The sequence below is a fragment of the Phyllostomus discolor genome, chromosome 1, assembly GCF_004126475.2.
Source record: "Phyllostomus discolor isolate MPI-MPIP mPhyDis1 chromosome 1, mPhyDis1.pri.v3, whole genome shotgun sequence".
Classification (NCBI taxonomy): domain Eukaryota; kingdom Metazoa; phylum Chordata; class Mammalia; order Chiroptera; family Phyllostomidae; genus Phyllostomus; species Phyllostomus discolor.
Window position 1 is genome coordinate 201,751,055 of NC_040903.2, and position 24,133 is coordinate 201,775,187.

General features: G+C 41.1%; 2 protein-coding genes across 10 annotated transcripts in view; one reads left to right on the forward strand and one right to left on the reverse strand.

Annotated features, from left to right (window-relative positions):
* The window catches only part of CEP128 (centrosomal protein 128), a 433,346-nt gene extending 430,690 nt beyond the window's left edge, over positions 1–2,656 (reverse strand). For 6 of the 7 annotated variants that reach the window (XM_036012791.1, XM_036012780.1, XM_036012788.1 and 3 more), the window contains exons 1-2: positions 2,467–2,656; positions 495–650 (exon numbers count right to left, since the gene is read on the reverse strand). The gene's annotated coding sequence lies outside the window, so the exon portion shown is untranslated. The remainder of the gene's footprint in view (positions 1–494; positions 651–2,466) is intronic. The other variant, XM_036012776.1, reaches the window with a different exon arrangement.
* A 9,810-nt stretch (positions 2,657–12,466) lies between these two features.
* The window catches only part of TSHR (thyroid stimulating hormone receptor), a 92,253-nt gene continuing 80,586 nt past the window's right edge, over positions 12,467–24,133 (forward strand). Inside the window, exons 1-2 of one of the 3 annotated variants that reach the window (XM_036012807.1) lie at positions 12,467–12,663; positions 13,060–13,373. In XM_036012807.1, the coding sequence (XP_035868700.1) occupies positions 13,204–13,373 (170 nt within the window). In that variant the 5' untranslated portion in view covers positions 12,467–12,663; positions 13,060–13,203. Of the gene's footprint in view, positions 12,664–12,701; positions 13,374–24,133 lie in introns of those variants that run through there. The other 2 variants (XM_036012814.1, XM_028507167.2) reach the window with 2 other exon arrangements.

Genomic DNA, 24,133 nt, shown 5'->3' on the forward strand with positions numbered 1-24,133 from the left:
AATGCTAACTGTCAACCAAATCTCATTAGAGGGCCATCAGAGACAAGAGTGGGGCCTCTTCCCATTGGACAGGACTGACACTTGTAGTCAGAACACCTGGGGATGAAAACCATTCTTTGGGCTCCAGAATCCCAAGCAAATCAGATAAGCTACCTGAGCCTTGACTGCTTCATTTGTAAAATGGAGACTAGCATAATAGAACCATTATGTATGTAACACACAAAAGGTGCCTATTGCTGTGCCTGCACAAAACAGCTTCTGAAATGCTTGTCTAATAGAAACATCTGCATCGTTGTTGCTTTTGTTAAAGTATCTAGTTTCTTCCCCTGAATTTTTATACCACTCCATGCATAAGCATTCTACTTAATTTTTATACTACACTGTGAGAAAGGGGTTTCTTGCCCCCTTAAAAGACTAGTTGTTGACATATTCCTTTCCACTATAGATATGTAAAACTTTGTTATCTCAGAAACGCAGGGAGAAAGCATACTTACAAAGCACACCCCCAAATCTCCGTGTTGCTCTCCACTGAGCTCAGTGCTCTTCTCAGGCACATATGTCTGCCTCCTATCATCTCTTCATGAGGTTCGGGGCAAAAGGCCTAGTCAAGGTGATGATCTTTGATTGCCCTTACACTTTCCCCAAACCACCTATAGATAAACAAAACAAGGGGTAAAACACACCCACAACCTTGCATTTTTTAAAATAATAGAACATGAAAATAAACTCACCCTCACTATGTGCAGTTTATGGCATATCAGAGAACAAAGGACATGCTCCTTGGGTCATGCAAAAACCTCACTGAACTCATTCTTCACACCCAAGTGCCCAGCCAGCCTACTCCTCACTGGTCACTTCTGCCCACACCTGGTCTCCCCTTGAGCTGGCTAGATCATGCAGTGTGAATTGTAGCCCAAGCCTAGCTAAAAGTACTCTCTCTCTCTCTCTCTCTGCATGTCTATCGGCGGGTAACTAAATCGAGTAATGAATTTAACATGTCTCTTCTGAATATAATGACCCAATTGAATTTCTAAGCCAGTTAACACACTATATGCTTGTTCCCCTTAAAGGAAATATTTTATAAGCTGCCCAGTTCTTCCCACATCTAGTATCGCAATTAAATAAGTAAAATCCCTTTGGTTGTAAGAAAGAGCTGTGGACAGAAATATTTTCAACTCTTTGTGACTGGTTTTAAAGCACTGTATAAAAATACGCAGAAAATTATCCAGAGACCTGGTAGTTGTCCGCATAAAAAGTAGATCTGGGACTACATCTATAAGCTACTTCAAGAAAAAAAGTATTCTGGAAAAGTTAATCAAAATAAACTGTGGAGAGTTCAAGTGACATGTCTTGAAATGGCAGAGAGGACATGCTGAGAGCAGAGGTTTTATTCATACTTGGCTCTTCGAGCAAAGCAGCAACCCTCACCCCAAGAGTGGAGTCACAAACAAACCCCAATTTCTCTGTGCCAATATGAAGCCACCAAAGTTTTAATCTTGAACCTATACTGCACGATACCGTAGTCACTAGCCATATGTGGCTACAGAGCTCTTGAAATCTGGCCAGTTTGAATTCACATGTGCTGTAAGTGTAAAATACAAGATTTTGAAGACTTAGAACCATTTAAAAAACATCTTTCCAGTTTTAAAATATCTCAATAAGTTACATATTGACTACATGTTGAAATTAACACATTTTGGATACATTGTGCTAAATAAATTACTGAAATTAATTTCACCAGTTTCTTTTTACTGGCATAATGTGGATACTAGAAAATTTAAACTTGTGTGTGTGGCTCACAAATATTTCTACTTGAGAGCACTGTTCTGTATAACTAATAAAAATAAATAAAAAATACTGAGCACTTGCAATGTGCCAGGCCCTGTGCTAGACACTTCACATAATTTCTGAAACAACGTTACAAAGCGGTTCTGAAAGAAGTCTACGGAAGTGACTGAGCCCCATCAAAACGTGTCGGGTGTCCCCATGAAATAACACAAACCAGGGACTGTTAACATTATGGCAACTCCCATGTTGGCATAGGAAAGACTGATAGAGCGTTCCCAGAGTAGCAAACTTTTGTGACTATAGAACAGGTATAGAACGGCAAGTTATATCGCAGGCCAGGAAATAATCTCCAAAACGAGGCTGATCTCCTTGACAGCTTAGGCTTCGTGGCTGCTAGCGGCAGGACTAGCCACTCGCAGGAGGACAACGAAGTTCAAATTCCCTGGATAACTTGGCAAACACCTGACTGCGGATACCCATGCTGAGGGAGGGGGCGTCTGGATGCCAGGCACGCCGTCTCCCCCGACCTTGGCACACACTCTACCCAGCCACCGCCCTACTCCAAATCTCCGCGCGGCCACTGTCCCCACCCCTGGGACATGGAGAAGTGGGACTTAAAACCTCTACAAGACAGGGAAGTGGTAAAGAAAAGGCCAGGGGGAGGTTGCGGGGAGGTACCTGAGATAGAGGAGAGTCCTAGATCCTTAATGCCGGATCATCGCCGAGGCCTGCCCGGCTCCCACGGCCACCTGTGACCGAGAAGGTGCTACGGACCCGACGCGGCGGCGCAACCGACAGTGCTCTGCCCTGACTCGCAGCTATGGCAACTTAAACTAGCCGCCCAGCCGCAGCGAGCGTACTGGGCCCCACTGGTGGCGCTTGGCCCTCTGGGAGTTGTAGTCTGTATCATCCGCAAATCAAAGAATTACTAAGGGACAGCAGCCCTAAAATAAACTGCAAGTCCCAAGATGCCACACGACTGTCTTCTCGTGATTCTCCCGGAAGAAGCCGGATTAGTTGCCACTTGTGGCCCCAGGGCGTGCCCTCCTGCCCTCTTCTTTATTCCCCCCCCCCCAAAGGAATTAGAGAGCTGCCTTGGCCCAGTGTATAATTTAATCAGAAAAGTCTAAAATATTTATTTTACTATTTTAAAAAGAAAAAATCAAAATGGTTATGATACTAACGTAGACTAGCTTTCTGTTCCTTGGGGAACAGGCAGGTGTAACTTCTAGCAGTCATGTGTAAAAATCCCCTTACTGCCAGAGCCAAACGTCTTCTGGCTCACAAATTCTTAGAACTGTAAGGGAACAGAAGAGATTACCTACACAAACATTTTAGGCTTGGATAAAGTAAATGACTCGCATAAGACCTCGTAGCTCATTAATGACAAGTCAAAAATAGAATATGGGGATGTCGCTTCATGATTGCTGCTAGGGTGTCACCTCCTCACTATTCCTGGAACATGAGAGAGACATATTCCCCTCAGAGAAGTCGGTTTCAATCTGGAAAAGGTCATTGTAAAAAAAACTCAACAAAGAACTGAGCTTTGGAAAGGCTAAGAAGTGAAAATCCAAATTAGTCACCAAGATGGTTCTTTCCTTCTGCTCTACCAAAAAAGCCATTGATGTTTTCCTTGTGGAGGCTGAAGGCAAATTTTACTTTACCTGTGAAGCTTCTTTCCTGGTTCTCTCAAGAACAGCTAGATCACATTAAATGACACGGGTCCCTCTTCTCATAATTGTGTGCTGTAATGATCCATTCCCCAGTAGGTCCCTTACATTACACTAGAAGCCTTTCAAACTCGGGGACCTAGCCTTTTAAAACTCCCATCCTCCCTTCATCTCTCTCTCTCTCTCTCTCTCTCTCACACACACACACACACACACATAAATATGACATATCATAATTTGATATGTTAGAACCATTCAAATATTTTTTCTGGTCAGCCAACACTGGGAGGTAGATGTTACAGCCAGTTTGAACATGAAATAATTATTTTAAGGACCTATCTATGTATTTACATCTATCTTTGAGCTGCTTGGTCACAGCTGTGTTCGAGAATACACACTATCTGCTACAGATGTGAACAAAATTAAGAATACCCATTAAATTGTCTCATATGCATGTGAAAGCATAAGAGTAACTTCATTTTTTGGTTAACATTTTAACTTTTTCAAAACAATTGTACTCATTCAATTAATTCAGCAAATGTAAGCTGAATTTTTCTAGGATTCAGATATTGTATTAGACACTAGAAATGCAGTGAAAACAAGGAGATGACATAGTTTCTGCTCTCATGTTGCTCAGAGATAAGAAAATATGAAAAAGAGCAGGCCCCCAAAATAAAAGGCATTCTTGACTGGGAATGTGATAAGAAATAGAAGAGGGGGTCCCAGAGAGAGGAGTTGGAGAGTGCGGGGGGAGGTGGGTGCAGACCCAAAGGTGTTGTAGGAGAGCCCATGTCCACACACTGCTCAGCCACGATTCAAACAAGTACTATTCATAGCCTGAACCTGACCGTCCTCCTATTGCATGAAAAGAGTACAGCCTGTATTTTGCCCAGTGATTGCCCAGCACAAGTAATGCCTTCTCTACCACTTGACATAGCCTGGTTCTATCTAACCACCACAGATAATCAAGACTCCTTATAATATCACCAGTTAGTTACAAGTGGCAAGAAGAAAGACAGAGCACCAAAGTGGCATGCTATGTGTAAGGTTAAAGAGATATCTCCAATATCCTAATTGGAGCTACTCAAAATTCTCTCTGAACCTAGAGAGCCGTGAAAGCCACTCTGTTTACACCAGCACAAAACCATCAGAAATGGTTTTGATTCCTCTTGCATCATCTTTCCAAGCTAACTGCAAATCTAGAATTGCCAAATAAGAAACAAAATGTTGCAAGGATAGTATTGGCCACTGCTCAAAGAATCATCTTCAGCCACTCATTGTATACCATTGATCCCATAATATTCTTTTCAGCCACACACTTACTAATTATAGTATTTGTCACTGTCAAGAGCATTACAAATATAAGACACAGCAATTTGTTTGCATTTTGGTCAAAATGAACAACTATTAATGTACAAATTTAAAACTATAAAACATTTTGTGTAGCTAAGTCATATAGCGTAAGGTCCACTTTAATAGGTATCTTTCTGGGGGGTGGAAACAGAAGAATTAATTGCTAAATGTCACTTTCTGATATCTGGACCATGCTAATGATTCTTCTACAAGGAGGAAAAAGTAATGGTCTTAGCTGTTCGCATTTATTTCTTATCTTTAAAAGCATTTTTTTGTGTGTTTAATGGATCCAAGTGCAAACACTTTTCTCTTTACTTAAACAGACTCATCTTCTCATATGTTTATTTGCTCCAGTTTAAAAGTTATGCTAAAGAAAGAAAATCGCCTTGTTGAGTATCATAGCAATTTGTTGAGCAGGTTATTAGAGCATGGTTATCCTGAAGGCTAGATCCACTTTCCTGAACCGTAACTGGTAGACATAGGAGATTTTACCTATATTATGATCACTACTGAGCCAATTTCATGATTAAAATGTTACAGAGTTTTGCATGCCGTTTATGTTTCCAGCAAAGATGTACTCGCATAGAAACAGGGAGCAGATTTTCCCTCCCACCAGAATTTAAAAAACAGAAAAAAAAAACAAGTAAAATATATGAAACAATGCTTTTAAAGACAAAAGACATCAGATAAGTGACCCCTGAGAGACAGGGAACAAATAAGGTAAGGCTCGTAATCCCCACAACTTCCTGCCTTGAGTGAATTTCCGGGCCATGGCTCAAGGAGAAGAAACCTAGGCACAACTCAGTGAGTGCTTTGAATTGAGAAGACAGAGATGAGAGTTTGGGAAGACCAATGTGGCTGGACAAACTAATAGAGAAAAAAGAGTTACATAAAGAGAAAACTCCGAAAAACTATGAAGGATCTCCTTGGAGTATTCAGCAGAGTATGTGGAGAAACTGAGGCTGGAGAAAGAAGCATCTAACAAGATTGGAGGAAAAGTGCCTGTCACTCACACACGACCAGGAGTAGTGAGTATTCCCACCAGCCAAATGGAAACACTTACTAATTTATAGAGTATTATGTAGAGTACTCAGAAGAGCCCTGCCTCAGGAGTGGGGAATAATTAGTGCTAAATCAAATGCTACTCTGGTCCCACTCACGAGCCTTGAAAGCAAGATCCAAAAATATCAAACTGTTTCCAAATTAAATTACTGTTTCCTCACCACATCTGATAACAAATCTCAAAAATATTTCTATGAAAACAAATAATCCAGTACCAAAAGAGGTAAAAGTTACAACATCTGCAATTCAAATACAGATTATTAGGCATGAAAGAAGAAGAAAAACATAACTCACTTTAAGGAGAAAAATCAATCAACCCAAACTTACCTAGAACTGATAATGATGTTAGAATGATCAAACAAGGACATTGTAAGGGGTTGAATTGTGTTCCCCAAAAAGATATCTTGAAGTTCTAACATCCAGTGCTTCTGAGAATGTCCTTGTTTGGAAACAGGGTCTTTGCAGATGTTCAAATTGAGATCATACTGAACTAGGAAGGGTCCTAATCCGGTGGCTGGTGTTTTTGTAGGAAGCGGGAATCTAGGACAGAAACATGCAGAGAGAATATCTTGTGATGACAGAGGAGGGACCAGGGTGACGCAAGCCAAGGAACACCAAGGACTGCTGGCGGTCATCAGAAGCTAGGAAGAGGCAAGGAAGGAATCTCCCCTAGAGCCTTCAGTGGGAGTAGTCCTGCCAACACCTGAGTTTTGAACTTCTAGCCTCCGAAATTGTGAGTGAATTCATTTCTGATGATTTAAGCCATCGAGTATGCAGTGCTCTGCTGCAGCAGCCCTAAGAAACTAATACACACATCAAAAGTGTGTTGGATGTCAGAAGTTACACAGAGATAGGGGAAGCCTAAAAAAGGCCCAGACTGAACTTCTAGACATGAGAATTTCACCTAACATAAAAAAACATTCTGATGGAATTGCTGGCAGATTAACAATTTCAGAAAAAAAAGTGAATACTGAATTTGAAAACATAGCAAAAGAAACTATCCAAAATGAAAAACAGAAAATTTTTTAATAAAAAAAAAGCATCAATGAGTTTTTTGTAAGACAATTTTAATCAGCCTAATAATATAAATGGAATGATTGGAATACCCAAAAAGAGGAGAGAGATAAGGGGACATAAAAATATAGGGGGAAATAATGGCTGAAATTTTTCCAATATTGATGGAAACCATAAATGCAAAAATTCAAGAACCTCGAAATATGGCATAAGAAATATGAAGAAAACTAACTCAAGGCACATTACTTTCAACCACTGATAACTAAAGCCTTAAAGGCCTTCTGAGGGAGAAACAAAGCATGTTACAATAGAAAAAAGAAAATTATGATAGCATATTTGTCCTTGGAAACAAGTAACAAGATAGTGGAGCAATATTTTTAAAGCACTGAAAGGTAAAAATACTTCCAATCTATAATTCTGTACAATGATAGGGCATCATAGCAATGATACCCTTTTAAAATGAAGGCAAAATTTGTACTTGTTGAGACACAAAAAGGATGGAATAACACATAATAGCAGATTTGTAATACAAGAAATGTTCATGAAAGTCTTTCAGGCAAAAGCAAAGTGATGTCAGTGGAAAATGTGGATCTATACTAGGGAATGAAAAACCCCAGAAAAGATAATTAAATGAAAAGTATATGCATCTTTTCTTATTATTTAAATTTCATTAAAAGATAACTCACAGCTCTGGCTGGCGTAGCTCAGTGGATTGAGCTTGGGCTGCGAACCAAAGTGTTGCAGGTTCAATTCCCAGCCAGGGTACATGCCTGGGTTGCAGGCCATGACCCCCAGCAACCACACTTTGACATCTCTCTCTCTCTTTCTCCCTCCCTTCCCTCTCTAAAAATAAATAAAATCTTTAAAAAAAAAAGATAACTTACTATCTTAACAAAGATAACAATGTATCATAGAGCTTATACCTTATATATAGACAAAATGTATGGCAACAGAAGCATAACGCTGAGGAGAAATGGAAGTAATGCTCTTGCAGGGTTCTTAAACCACACATAAAGTAGTGTAATATCAACTGAAGATCGGCTCTCATAACTTAAATATGTAAACCATAAGCCCTGAAGCAACCGCTAAGATAACCAAAGGGTTATAGTTAAGAGTCAACAAAAAAGGTGAAATGGAATCATAAAAATTCCTGAATTTACCCAAGAAGCTTTGAGTAATGTGGGGGAAAGGCATAAAAAAATAGGTGGAACAAATAGAAAACTAGTAGCAAGATTATGAATTTAAACTAATATCAATAACACCAAATATACATGTCCTGTGCAATCCAAATAAAAGACAAGTATTGTCAGCATTACCTGACTCTATGCTAATTTGTAAGAAATGTACTTTGAATATAAAGACACAAAGAGGCTACAATAAACACTCCTATGTCTCTTTTCTGAAAGTGAATATGTAGTTAAAAACTTTTCAACAAGTAAGCCTCAAGGTTCAGAGAGCTTTACTGGTGAATTCTACCAAATAAGAAAAAAATGATAGCCCCAGCTGGTGTGGCTTAATGGATTGAATGCCAGCCTGTGATCCAAAGGGTCACCAGTCATTTCCCAGTCAGAACACCTACCTGGGTTGCAGGCTGGGTCCCCAGTGCGGGGCATGCAAGAAACAACCACACATACATGTTTCTCTTCCTCCTTTCCCCTCTCTCTAAAAAATAAATAAATAAAATTTAAAAAAAAAAACTTTTAAATGATATTGATTCATATACAAAGTCTTATAGAATTATCCTGATACAAAAAAAAAAAAACCTAAACAAAAATACTACAAAAAAAGAAAATAACAGATTCTTTCCCCTTGTGAACATACATGCAAAACCACTAAACAAAATTTTAGCAGGTCTAATCCTAGAATACATTTTTAAAAACTTAATACATCATTATCCAGTAGGATTTGTCCCTGGGGTACAAGATGGATTTAATATTCAAAAATCAATCACTGTGATTTATCATATGAACAAACTAAAAAAGAAGAATGTCGACTCATCTCAACAGATGTAGAAAAAGCATTTTACCTAATACTCGTTGCTGCTTAAGAATGCTAAACAAATAAGAAACAGAAGGAAGACTTCTCAACCTGATAAAATGCACCTATGGAAACTATAGAGGTAACCTCATATTTAATGATGAAAAATTATTCCCCCCTATGATTATGAGCAAGATGAATATGCCTGCCTTTACTCTTTCTATTCAAACTTGTCAGGAGGTTCTAACCTGTGCAATCAGAGAAGAAAAATAAATGAAAAGCACCCAGGTTGGAAAGGAAAAAAGTAAAACTGTCCATTTTCAGACGATTCAATTTATAAATGATTGATAGAAACTACAAAACAACTACTGGAGTAAGTGAGTTTAGTGAGATTCCAACCAAGCTATCAGATAACTGCAGCCCTTAGCTGTCATTTTGTTTACAACCTAACAATAGGCCTTGAACCAGCAGCACCCAGTTAAGCTACTCCCAAGTTGCTCCACAGAAACTTCAAGATAATAAATGTTGTTGTAAGTCTCTTTGGGGGGAGCATTGATCATGCTGCAACCAATAACTAATATAGGCTTTGCAAACATGTGCATTCAACATTTATTCTTTACTAACTCAGAGTTGGGCATTTTTTCTTAGCGTTAGGAATACAGTGACAAAAAATCAGCAGGGTTTCTGTCTTCATGGATCATACATTTTGATAGTAGTGATGGGAGAGCAGCAAGAGACAGGCAATAAATAAGTAAACTCATCAATAATAATAATCAGTGATGAGTGTTTTGGAGACGGTGAAATAGGTGATGTGATAGAGGATCATTACTTTAGACAAGATTTTTCAGGGAAAACCTTTCTAAAGAAGTGATATTTAAACTACTTTATTTTTAGGAGTATACGATGCACCGGACCATAAGATGCACCTAGGTTTTAAAGGAGGAAAATAGGGAAAAAATTTTGAAGTAAAAAATGTGGTAAAATATTTAATAACATAAATAACATAAGCCGCCGCCACCTCCCTCTCCCACAGTGAGCCAGGTAAGCTACATTTGAACTATAAGACACGCTCCCCTTTTCTTCCCAAATTTAAGTAGGGTAGGGGGGAATGTGTCTTATAGTCCAAAAAACACCGTAAGACTTGGAGATGTGAAGATCTGGGCACAGATTGTTCCTGGCATAGAGTTCAGCAGTAGCAAAGGCCCAGAGGTCACAACTTGTCTTGTCCCAGGTCCAGCAAAGTGGATGAATGCAGAGAACAGGGGAGCATCTTGTGAAATGAAACTACACAGTTGAGTAAGGGCTGGACCTTGATGGCCAGGAATCAGCAAACTGTGGCTTCCAGGTCAAATTCGTCCTGAGGCCTATTTCGGGTACAGGCTACAAGCTAAGAATGACTTCTACATCTGTGGAGGTTTATATAAAGAGAAGGAGACATGACAAAGATGATGTGTGGCCCATGAAACCTAAAGTACACACTATCTGATTCTTTACAAGAAAAGCTAAGCAGCCCCTATAGTGGGACGTTACTGGTCAGGTTAAAAAATGTACATACACCATTAAAGTCCTAGAGCAGAACATAGCCAGGAAAATCTCAGATATTCCATGCAGCAATATTTTCACTGATATGTCCCCTAGAGCAAGGTACATAAGGGAAAGAACAAACAAATGGGATCTCATCAAACTAAAAAGCTTCTGCATGGCTAAAGAAAACAGCATTAAAATGAAAAGAGAACCAACCTTATGGGAAAACATTTTTGCCAATGATACCTCAAACAAGGGTTTGATTACCAAAATAAATAAAGAACTCACATGATTCCACTCCATGAAGACAAACAACCCAATTAAAAAATGGGCAAGAAGCCCTGGCTGGCGTAGCTCAGTGGATTGAGTTCGGGCTGCAAACCAAAGTGTCGCAGGTTCGATTCCCAGTCAGGGTACATGCCTGGGTTGCAGGCCACGGCCCCAAGCAACCGCACATTGATGTTTCTCTCTCTCTCTCTCTTTCTCCCTCCCTTCCCTCTCTAAAAATAAATAAATAAATCTTTAAAAAAATATGGGCAAGAGACCTGAACAGACACTTCTGCAAGGAGGGCATACAGAGGGCCCAGAGACATATGAAAAGATGCTCAGCATCACTAGCCATCAGAGCGGTGCAAATTAAAACTACAATGAGATACCACCTCACACCATTGAGAATGGCCACAATAAACAAAGCAAGAAACAAGCATTGGAGAGGTTGTAGAGAAAAAGGAACACTACTGCATTGTTGGGGGGATTGCAGACTGGTGCAGCCACTATGGAAAACAGTATGGAATTTCCTCAGAAAACTAAAAATGGATCTGCCGTTTGACCCAGTAATTCCACTGCTAGGATTATATCCTAAGAACCCTGAAACACCAATCCAAAAGAACCTATGCACCTCAGTGTTCATAGCAGCACAATTTACAATAGCCAAGTGTTGAAAGCAGCCTAAGTTCCCATCAGTAAATGAGTGGATCAAAAAACTATGGTACATTTACACAATGGAATTCTATGCAGCAGAAAGAAAGAAGGAGCTCCTACGCTTTGCAACAGTGTGGATGGAGCTGGAGGGACTTATGCTAAGTGAAATAAACCAGGTGGTGAGGGACAAATACCACATGATCTCACCTTTAACAGGAACCTATTCAACAAAATGAACAAGCAAGCAAAATATAACCAAAGGTGCTGAAATTGACAACAGGCTGACAGTGACCAGAGGGGAGAGGGAAGGGGATTATAGGGAAAAAGGGTGAAGGGTTCACAGGAACAATTATAAAGGACACATGAAAGGAGGGTGGAAACAGGGGAGGGAGGTAAGGAGGGCTGGGGTTGTGAGGAGGGGTATGGGGAAAAGGCAGAAAACTACTTGAACAACAATAAAAATGTTTAAATTTTTTTAATTTACATATAATTTTATTTTTCTTAATTGTATTTCTTTTTTATTAAAGAATAGTATTCTACTGTGTGGGTGTATCACTGTTTATCCCTTGTCTTATGGAGGAACACTTGAATTGTTTCCAGTTTGGGGTAATTATCAATAAAGCCACTAAAAACATACAATTCCATGAATTTTGACAGAGTATATATTTACTTATCTCTAGTGTAATTAATATATAGAACATTTCCATAACCGTGGTGAGTTCTCTCCTGTCTTTTTCTGATTATTCTCCCCTAAATGTTATTCTGAGTTCCATCACCATAGTTCTCCTTTCCTGTGCCAGAAATTCATACAAATGGAATAATACAGTATGCGAAGAATTGATGTTCTTTTTACCCCAAGATGAATTAGTAAGCAAGTGAAGACTTCTCAGAAGGAAATGGGCACAACCTGATTTATATTTTAAATTATTATGTTTTGGCTACTGTGTGGAGAATGATCACTAGGTGATAGTGCACCACTTAAGCAATTTTTTTTTTCTTTCCATCTTTTCTGGGTGGATAGGAAGCATGTGCGTCAATAAAATTCCTGGGTGGACCAGAATCTACCTGAGGGCTGCAAATCTATCCCGCAAAGCGGGGCTGAGTTCCCTCAAAACGCTGGAACTGTTCCTGCCATTCGCAGTTCTCCCCAGCAGATGACTCCAGAGCCTCGTTCCCGAGCCGCCTCGAGGAGTCCGCCAGCCCTCTGCAACGGGAGCTGGGCGCTGCCAGGTGGCTCCTCGCTGCATTTCTGCGCCAAGCGGTCCGGGTTTGCGCTGAAGTTGGAGAGCAGTGAAAATCATACAGGAGTGTTGCGCCCCGGCTTCAGCCGCACCTCGGGCTAGCATCAGCAGAGGTGCCTGCCTTAGGACAGAAGCAAATCAACCCTCGTCTGTCTCGGACATTCCGCAGGGACTTTGTCGGGATAGAGAGTGTGTGGGAAGGAAGCGGAGATGATCCTGGCAGGCAGCGCTTTTAGGAGTCTGCCCACAGGGCAAGGTGGCCCACTGGATGTAGAGACCGGGAAAGGAGGGGCCTTCTGAACTAGGCTTTGGAAAGAACTAATGGGAAGAACGTAGGGGGCTGGTTGGTGAGCGGGGTGGGGACAACCCGGACTGGTGTTAAGTGTCAGGGAACAGACGGAGTGGGCTGCATGATTTCGGGCTGGGAAAGGAAAGCCAACAGGCTTGTTTGCCCGGAGAGTTGCCTAGGGAAACAGAACACTTGAGAGCCTCTTCTGTCCCCTCTCCAGCCTCCTCCTTGGTGCTGAAGTCACAACCCCAACGAGTCTTCTCCCACCCTTGTCTCTCTCCAGCGGCCTGAGGAACCCGAAACGCAGAGGGCTGAGAATGAGACGATAGTGAAGGATGGAGAAATAGCTGTGGACCCGTGGAACATGAGGCCGATGCCCCTACTGCAGCTAGCGCTGCTTGTCGCCCTGCCCAGGGGCTTGGGGGGGAAAGGGTGTCTTTCTCCGCCCTGCGAGTGCCACCAGGAGGACGACTTCAGAGTCACCTGCAAGGATATCGACCACATTCCCAGCCTACCGCCCAGTACGCAGACTCTGTAAGTACCTGGGAGAGGAGAGGGTAGGTCCCGGAGGCCGAGGGCAGCTGCAAAAGTGGACCGAAGTACACAAAAAGAACTTGAGAATAGGCCAGAGGGGTCTGGGTGTGCGCGCGTGTGCTATGCATAAAAACTCAATCCCAGAAGCTTGGGATTGCGGACACCTGTGTTTTCTGTGTTATTAATAACACACAAAAAAGTAACAGAACTTGGGTACAAGATGAAAGTGAGAGCCGTTCCTTTTAAAGAGCTATTTCTGCATCTTCCCTACTCCTCACCCAGGCTGACTCTTAGTTTTACCTCAGATATTGATAAGATTAATAGTAATTCAAGAACGGATTTTTAAAAATCTTATATTGGAGAATAAACATTGCAAAACATGTATTTCTCCTTCTAGTCTTTGTGGATGGGAAATCATCTTTGCTGGTCTACTATTCATCACATCGTTGACAAAACTTAATCAGGGACTCTTTTTCAAACGTACCCTCTTTGTACTTTCTATGAAGGTAACTTTGTGTGAGCTGAGCTACTTTCTCAAATGTGACCTGTCCACTGACATGGTAGATCCAGAAATTTCCTTTGAGATAAGCATGGCAGGGGGATAAAGAGATGAAATTTCATAAGTTATATTTTTTCTGTGTATTAAATGTCACCAAAAAGTGTCAGATGGTTACTAGCCTTATTGGGGGTGATCACTTCATAAGTTATATAAATGTCTGATCACTATGTTGTACACTTGAAACTAATGTAATATTGTTTGTCAACTACAATTCAAAAAAATTATTTTAAAAAGCTACCAAATCAGAAACCATGTTACGTCAGTGTTATGTATATCTGTTCCTTAACAGACATTTAAATCAATGACCGTTGAAAGGATAATTGCAGACAAAACCAAGGTGGGGGAAAAAGCTTTCTTGAATGGTTAAAAATAGAACAGAAAGAAAAAATAATTTGTTAAGTGATTGATGTTTCCATACTGGTATGTATATTTCTATGCTCAGAATTATCTCAGTTTTTTATCTTTTCTGGATTAATTAATGCCTCATCCTCCAAATACGGCTTTATTCTCCATGCTCCAAACACAGAATAAAATATGTTCTTTACTCTTGATTAAACCCCTGCAGCGACTCTTCCTGTCCTCCAGCATGAAACTTTGGTACAACTTACAAGATCCTTTAAGAATTCAGCCTTTCTCTCAACCTCATGGTTCCTAATCTCTTTGACTTCCCTCTCCTACTAAACAGAACTCCTGGCATTTTCCTCAAAGTTCTTTGCTCTCACAACTGTCTTTGCCCTTCCTCCCACATTCTATTGCCCTGTCTTCACCTGGCTAATGCCTACTTCAAGATGCAGATTAGCGTTCAGTTCCTTCAGGAACCGTTCCTGATCCATGCCCCCTAGGCTGGGTGAGCTCCCTCCATGCAACATTCTGTGCAAGAAACCTACTCTCCTCCTTACACGTGCACGGTGTACATTTCTGTAACATATTCCTTTGCATGTGCATGCCTGCCCAAGCAGGGTGTGAGCTCTGCTAACACAGAAACCCTGTCATTCAACGCTGGAACTACTGTGATGTTAAAAAAAAAAAAAAAAAAAAAAGGTTAAGTGAATGAATGAACAAACAAATAGGCTAGTCTCATGATTCATTGTGGAAATAAAGAAGATCAGAGACATCACTTCTTCAGAGGCTTTTTTAAAGGTGACACAATTTCACATCACTGAAGAGAAATGAGGCTCTGGCAGTGGAAGGGAACTTGGAGTCACCTGGTTAATTCCACCAAATGAGGAGGAGGAAGGGTTGCGTGAGAGTAAGAGCAACAGAGTAGGAGTCGGGACACCCACATGCTCTTCATCCCCCTTCACTAACTGTGGAATTAGGTCAAGATCATTTATTTAGGAGGACCCAAGTTTCCTTCTGAGTAAAACAGAGGGATTAGCTAGGTGCTTTCTGATGTCTCTAATGCTGAACAGGGAATCCGCTGAGTCACAAAGGCTGGATAAACACAGCAGCAAGGAGAATCTGACCTTGAAAACAGTTGTGGGGGGGGGACCATTTTAAAAACGAAGTTATTCTGAGATAAGAAAGAAAATTCCAGAAAAGCATGGGTAACGATGGTTGTTCATTTAAACAGTAACCACAGCCATCTACAACAGTAGCAAAATGATTTTCAAAACTTTGGGGGTTGGGGGAGCAGGACTCTTGTTAAAGGAAACTTTATGAGGTAAGTTGTGCGTGTAAAGCTATGTTTTTATACTGCGGTTATTTCTATTCTCAGCCCTTTCCATAAACTCAACCCACTGAGTCCTCCCAAAATATAATTGAGTAAACAATTTTATTTTTCTCATTTGATGAATGAAAAAAACTGAGGAGTAACAAAAATGATGCAATTTGCTCAATGTCTCACCATTTATAAGTGGTGAGGCCAGGTTTCAAATAACACAGTGCTGTACCCGTGAAACACTGCTCTCAGATGACAGTGGGTTTCACCCTGTGAGCTGCTCCCCAGTATTGTCATGAGGCTTTGGAGTAAGAAGATCAAAAGGTAATTGATGTCCAATAATTCACAAATAACCTCGGGGGGCTGTTGGCTCAAAAAATATACAAGAACTCAGGAAACAGGAGGTTAGGAGAAAAGGAAAGGAGGGAAGAAGAAAGAGAGGAATAGGAGGGAAGGAGGAAAATACAGACTATATCTATGTTATAGAAGTCACTCCATGCTGAAACAAATCAGATATTTGTCATTAAAAACTTTTTCTGAGTGGCAACTGCTTTTCTGAATCTAGATGCTGTGTTACAGCCTAGCTGATTGACAAATTATTTTGGTGCCGAGACCAATTTTTCCTAAGCCTTGTCTTCTGCCCATATAATATGGTCCTGAAAGGTAAACAGATCACCTCTTTCTGCACCACCTAGACACCTGCCACATGGTCTGGTGGATGGGTGGGAGAGAGCTATCTTGTTTGTGGCTCTCATTGAAACAATGGTTCTGAGTCATTTTCCCCACCTCTGCCTTTCAGAGGGGCACGATGCCCTGTCATTACAAAAGTGGTTCTCACTAGCTGATAGGTGAGGGAGAGCTGCTGTCCCTACCCCTGCCCCCCTTGCCTCATGGAATATTCTACAATCTTTGATATATAGGTAGTTTGAAAAAATTTGCTCCTCTCAATTGAGACTTTCTGATCTAAAGGAACATAAGTGAAGCAAGAGGATAAAATTTAAATCTGGGCATATAATTATAGGTCATATTGTGTCAAAACCAAGGATAGCAAGATGGGCCCATCACTCTTATTCAGAGCATTGCTGTTTGCTACCTGTGTGCACGATTGAACTTTCCCTTCTCTGAATGGGAAGGTCAGTAGGGTTTGACAGCCATTCCAGATTTGTGTGGATTCTTCCTCCAAGTGCTGCCTTATCATGCCTGTCCTTTCAACCCACCTGCTTTTAGTTTCATGATGACGACAATCTGTAATCACCACCCCACTCTTTCCACTACCCCCACCCCCAACCCCCACTGTCTGGGGTCTAGTGCCTCAGTGGAGCAGTGGTTTGCTTATCACACACTTGCGTGCTTCAGAAATGTTTCTGAAGGAGGTGTCGCGGCTGTTGTATTCGGGTTCTGGTCTTCACTTTAGTTTTTAGTCATTTGCATGCTACATCGGCGGCTCTAATGGATGGGCTGTCCCAGTGTTTTCTAAGATGAAAACAATCATTCACTGTCTTCAGGATTTGTGCTGCTTCCCACCCATGCAGTTCATTAAAGAGATACCAGTCCAACACAGTGTCCTTGGGGGTATCACAAGGACTGAAAGACCATAGAAAAAGGAATAATTTTCTCGCTGTAGGATTCAGTGATACTTAATGCCATGTGGGCATTCCACCTAAAATAATCTCATGTATCTCCAAGTCACACCTGTTCCACATTTCACAATTGTTTTGGTCATAACCCGAGTAACACTTGATTTTCAACCTCAAAAGAAGCTGTCTGCTTTAGCACCCACATGCGGCCCAAACACTTTGTGTCTTATAAAGGTGGCTTCCCTTCATGCTTCCAGGCTCCATGATTTCTTCTTTATTCTGTGTGTGTGTGTGTGTGTGTGTGTCAAGGTTTTTGATAGTAACAGAAAACCCAGTCTGTCTGTCTTAGGGAGGAAAGAAATGTTTTGAAAGAATAACATGTAACTTACAGAGCCATCGTAAAAACAGGCTTTCACTATACACCAGGGCCCAGGGCAGACAGGAAGTTGGAGCCACAGCCAAGCATCTGGTTGGAACAACTGCATGGACAACACCTCAGCCAGAGCCTCTGCACATCTGTGGTGCTGGGCTCCCAGGTCCACAGCTACCGAACGATCTACATGCTGCCATCAATAATTGCTCAACTCTCTCTGCCTCTTTGAATCACTAGCTAGAGAGTAATATCCTACATGAGAGCATCTGATTGTCTAGCATGTGCTACCTGCTGTGTCCTAGCTGCTGGGGGTAGACAGAGGCACTTTTGGCATCTGTAGTGGCAGATGCAGAACTGGGTCTTTCTGATATTACACACAGTGGGGAAGTGCCCCAAAGAGGGGTTATGTACCCTCAACATTGCTTATCACTTTCTTCATTCTGCAAATGTTAATTAAGCACCAGCCATATGCTAGACACTGTGCTACACTCTGGATTTGGTGAATGACAACAACATGTCCCTGTCCTCAAGGATCTTACAGTCTAGCATGGAGGCTGAATAGTAATCAGATAATCACATAACATGATTATAATTGTGTACGTGTGCTGAGAGTTTACTCGGTGCTAATGGGGTGGGGGACTGACTTAAACTGGTGTTCAGGGAGGGCTTGAGCTACATCATGAAGCAGTAGGAGTTGGATTTAAGGAGTTTCATGGGCTGGGAGATGGGGGTTGGAGAAGGGCGTGGGGAAGTGATGTTCAGGAAACAGAACTGCTCATTTGAAGAGCTTTGAAAAGTTCCAAACTGAACAGTGAAGGAGTTTGATCTATTCACCTGAGATGAAGATACTTTGGGGAAACAAAATGCGTTACTACCTTCTTCATAACACACTTCAGGTGAATTCTGATGTCTGTGGGGGCATCGTTTGTGCACAAAAACACTTACTGCGGCTAAGCACTGCTAACGCATACAGTGGCGGGCATGGGAGGAGGCCAGTGCAGAAGGATGCGGTGAGGAGGCAGCGCTGTGTGTGCTGCAGGGCCCGGCCCAGCAGTCCGACCAGCTCTGCAGGGGCCATGCCCAGTCCGACCCGTTTCTGTCCCCTCCGTCCACACTGCCTAGTGTTTTCACCTGTGTGAGCAAGCCCTGACCATCCTGGAGTCCACTGTCTTATATCAACTCTGATAAAGTAGTACCTATAGAAAACACTCGGAATACTTAAAACGTATTGTTGAATGAATGAATTTTATCTGGAATAATCAATTAATTGAAAAAGATTTCCCCCCTCCAGAGCTGAGAAGTTGTTAACTTGAATTGATCTACTTGATAATGTTAATATTTCCTTGTTGTAGGAAGCATGTTTATTACCCTTCAGATTAAGATGTATTAACCAGAGGTTCACGGGCCACCTGCAGGGTGTATGGCTGTTCTCCTGGGAAGCTGTAATGAAGTGAAATGTTGTATATGAGTGCATCAGTGCACTGCTGAGAGAATCTATAACCTTCCTCAGGTTTTCAGAGGCATCCTCGGCTCCCACAAAGAGTCAAGAAATGCTGTTTTGAAATACTTTGGCTTTTTTTGTTTGACCAGTATATATTTGCTATTAATTGTAACTCAGTTTTCAAATTTTTATTTTTTAAGATTGTTTTATTGTTATTCTGTTACAGTTGCCCCAGTTTTTCCCCCTTTGCCTTCCTCTATCCATCCCATCCCCCATCCCCACAAATCAATTCCCACACCATTGTCCAAGGGGTATTCATATCTGCTCTTTAACTAGCCCCTTCCCCATTTTTATTTTATTACAAAGAACACTAAAACATATTTTTAAAATACATAAAAATTTCCTGACCTTGAACTGTGGTGTTTTTTCCTCTGGAATACATTATTACTCCGTTATGCGTCCCACTTAGCCCTTCAATAGGTTCTTCATGCCAAAGTTCACTAAAAGTACTTAAAAATAGCTTAAAATAGGGTTTCAAGAGCCTACTGCCTCTTATCTACCTTAAATCCTTCATACTGACTCTGTTTCCATTTTCACTGATGCTAGGTGGTATGCCTAATTACTCTATTTGTCTTTCACTACTACAACTAAAACATAATTGAAGGAAATTTTAAGTATGGAAAAAATGGTACCATTTGTTCAAGGTTGCAAATGGGATTTTTAAAGGGTTCCATTTAGATATGCTTGGCTTGATTTCTACTGAATCCTTAAGAATGTTCAGAGTATTCCAGAAATTTTCAAAACAATTTTTTCCTAAAATGACAAAGCAGGCATTTGTGATTTTTAAACCATCTTGTAAATGTTGTTCTCTTACATGTAGTAACATGTAAATATGCCCTGGATTTTTCTGCTGTAGCCCTATTTAAAATATTTTACCATCAGAATATTCCAGAAACTCAAATATTTTATCATCTTAACTAAACTTTCCACACCCCTCCTGCACCTGGAAAGAGCTCCCTATGTCCCAATTTTTCTTTCAAAAACACAATCTCTGTATTTATGATACATGAAGCCTTTGGCTTACATCTTGTAGCCATTAGCTTAATTTTACCCACACCCTAGTGTTATCGTAATCACTCAGCTCCAGAGAGGGGACTGAAATTGTCTCTTCTTATTGCCAGCCACTGTCACTGCATATTTTGTTATTTCAAGCTCTTGTGAACTGGGACACAAGAAGGCTAAGTGTGGGGAAAGGATCTGTACAGGACAACAACCAGGACTTAAAGGGAGGGCGTAAATGAGGGGCTATCCTGTGACAGAGTCCTTGGTGGGCTTTATGACTCAAGTATTTCTTTCTCAACAACCTTTCCAGCTATTTCTGGGTACATGGCCATGGTTCAAAGATTGGAGATGACCAGAAATCTTACCCTCAGATAGGTAGTACTTCATTGTAGTTAGCTTTCCTTCCTTTCTACTATTCTTCTTTTTTTTTTCAATAAATATTTATTGATCACCTATTATATACAGGTACTATTCTAGGCATTGGAGATATATAATAAATGACCTCATTGATCCCACATTCTAGCAGGGGGAGACAGCCCCCCCAAAAGTAAAACACATAGAATGTCAGATGGTGATAAGTATGATGAAGAAAAATTAAGAAAGAAGGAGGAAGAAGAAATGCTGGAAGTTGCATTTTAAATGGTCAGGAAAGGCCTTACTGAGAAGGTGACACTCGAATATCAATGTTGGGAGAGAAAATTCTGAATAAACACAAAGGCCCAGACTCAGGGGTGCGTGGGAAGAAAGCGCATGGTGTGTTCAAGAAGTAACAAGGAGAGAAGTGTGGCTGAAGCAGAGGGGGCTGTAGGAGATAAGATCAGAGCAGTTACAGGACAGATCATGTGGTACTTTGCAGATCATTATAAGGTATTAAATATGTATATATTCTAAATGAGATAAGGAACTATTAAGGATTTTGAGACCAAAAAAATGTCTATGATCTGATTTACATTTTACTGGGATCATGTCACATGTGGCCGTGGGGCCTGGCTCCTTTTATTTAGCATAACGTTTTCACGTTGCATCCACACTGCAGGGAAAGAAAGAGTGTGGGCGATCAGACAAGGAGCCCAAAGGGAAAACCGAGGTAAACAAGCCAAGCTCTGTGTGCTTTCAGGACTTTGCAGTCAGGTTCATTTCTAACACACCAGTGTGGAGAGCAGCCTTACACCTTAGATACAATCATCAGAACACCAGCATTTCCCATACTCATTCTCAGAGGCGTAGAGTTATGAAATCGCTTTCCCAAGTTTAAGGTTTTCAGAGTCCCCGGTCTGTGAGGGACAGTGCTCTTAGCCAGCTGGCTGAGGAACACCGTGCACTTATCCCTTCTGGATCCCATGGCTGTCTTAGTCAACACTTCTGGAAAGAGGCGACTTAATGGCAATGCTTGGTGTAGCCGCTATTCATTAACTCTTTTACCCTCTAAAGAGCCAATACTTATGCAAAGGGCTTTGTTGTGCTATAGGGAAGGTGCAGAACTCAAACAACATCCCATTTGTAATGATGTTTCTTATCATAATATTGGCTTCTATATCTTATTTTATTCCTCCATTAAAAATTTAACCAATATTCCAATTTAAAAAACCTGCTAAGAATTTTTTTAAAGGTTAAATGAGAAAAGTAAATTATTCTTCCCCTTGTGTTTACCGGAGCTTACTTCTCAGCTATTTCTTTCCAACCCACTCTGGGCTTGGGCGTTGGGGCAGATGTGTGTTTAGTCTAGCTCTCTACCAATCCACTGTGTGGGAGACTCTATTTGTGCAATTCACAGGATGAATAAACTAGTAGGATCTGCTCTACCCACACCATGGAGTGGTTATGAGGAGCACATGAGGTAATGCTAGTAGCACTTATGTGAAATACCTGGTAAGCCAGAACAAAGCCTTGATCACAGGTGAACTGTTGTCACTAATGTGGTAGTGGGTCTGAGACCTTTGAGCTCTGCCCTGATTTAACCTTTGAGCTCTGCCCTGATTTAACCCTGCCCTGATTTATTTACAGAGGGAAACTTCCATGCAGGTGTGAGGCTTGAGGGCCATGCAGCTTTGTTAGGAAGAGCAAATACTCGTCCACTATGCAAAGGGGACATTTTAAAGATTTAGACAGCTTCTTATCTTCTTCCAGAGATAGACATCCCTAGGGAGTTACTGTTAGTAGGGTAAAGTGGCTGAAATTCTGCCTAGGATATCTCTGTCCCAATAGAGCCCATAAATCTGTAAGGAGGATTTATCTATTCTGTGTCAGATTTTGGCTGAAAATCCTGTTGGTAGTTTTAAACTCTCCAGATGCCCCTATTTAATGCTTGGCTGGCCTTCTTGTACAGCATAACCAAGTTGCCATTTCACAACCACCCTCTATCCCCGGGATATAGAACAACAAATCCTAAAGCTCAGAAATGTGCCCGATGAAGCATGAAAGGACCTGTTAAGACTCTGATTCAGTTCTGTGTGACCACAGATGTTCCACTGTAGTTACTACAGAAAGTATGTCTCTCATGACCAAGAAAAATGGGGTGACTTGGGGGCACTGTGCTTTCTGTTTGTAGTGTATCCAGTATCTTCATTTTCAATAGCAACAAAGTAGGGTGGGGAAATATCTTGGATAAAACTCCGTCAGCTAAAAGTCATGGTGAAGAGTAGAGGATGGAAGTTTCCCACACAATAAGGAAATTATTGAATGGCTATGCAGGACTAGTCATATGGTAAGAGTGGGAAATAGAAGTGGAGATCCAAAGTCAGGAGACCTTCAACAGGTTATGAACATTTTAGCGAGGCTCTTTTCGTCTCTGTGCCTCATCTTTTATAACTGTTAAATGAGAACTACAGGGTGGTTCTGCCCTACTTCCAAGTACTGTTGGGAAAACCAAGGCCATAATTGTTCAAATGTACAAGGAGCCCTGTCTTTCTCATTCAGCAGAGTAAAAATATGGAGAATTATGCTTTCATCAAATATTTTGGAGAACATAGATTTATAATATACGGGTTTGAGAGAATTAGACTATAACAACAAACAAAAAACACCCTAAACTCTGAATTTAAAAGCATCTACACCCATCCTCTGTTCCTGTATTGTACTCCTGTAACAGTGCAAGAGGGGTGCCTTCATGCTCCCGGGTCTCCTAAACCTGCCTTGACTTTCTCCCTCTCTCTTCTTTCCCAGATCATTTCCACTGTTATCTAGACACACTCAAGTCTCCTTCTGCTAAAAAAAAAAATCCCTCCATAGTTCTTACATCTTATAGGCTTATAGCTCATCTACCATTCCTACTTCCCTGTCTGTTTCCTTCCTTCACAGCTAAACATTCATAGAATTTTCTCAAGTTGCTCTCTTGCTGTTTTTACTTCCCACTCATTCTTTTTTTTGCATTGGAAAAGTGTGAGTTTTATTGTATGTAAATTATATCTAAAAAATGTAATCTAATATACCATTCACTCTTTAGCTTAGTGCAGTCTGGCTTCTACCCCTGTTACTCAACTGAAGAAGCTCTTGCCAAAGTCACTAATGACATTTGTTACAAAATCCAGTGGACATTTTTAGATCTTTTCCTAGATTGAACCTTTGGTAGATTTTGCTGGTGATGACCACTTTCCTTCGTCTCCTTTGCATCACACACCTTGATTGCCAGGTGCCTCAGACTAGGTCTCTGATCAGCACAGCAGGTAGGGCTGCTGCTGCACAGTGAGGGCAGACAGTGAGACACTGAGCCGGGTAGGTGCACCCCTCCGCACCTGCCACAGGCCAGCACTTGCTCTGTGTAGATCGATTTCTCCATACACATTTTGAGAACATATCATCCAGGATTTCAGTGGGTCTGTCTTCCTGAGGAAAAATTTAGAAGAGATGTCACAGGGATGGGCTATAATCCCTGTTGTTACAGTTGGTTGTGGGACTACAATTAATACTTATTATCTCTATTGTCCACTGTCTATTCTAAATTCCCCTGACACTCAGCTTTCCCCTCTGCTGGCCTTGATGGCTTATCTGATCTGATCTAAGATCTCATTCCTGAGGGGTCTGAGCCTGTGGTAACCATACTCTTCTCAGGCTAGTGTTGCTCGATTTGTCCATTTTTGTCACAATTGAGC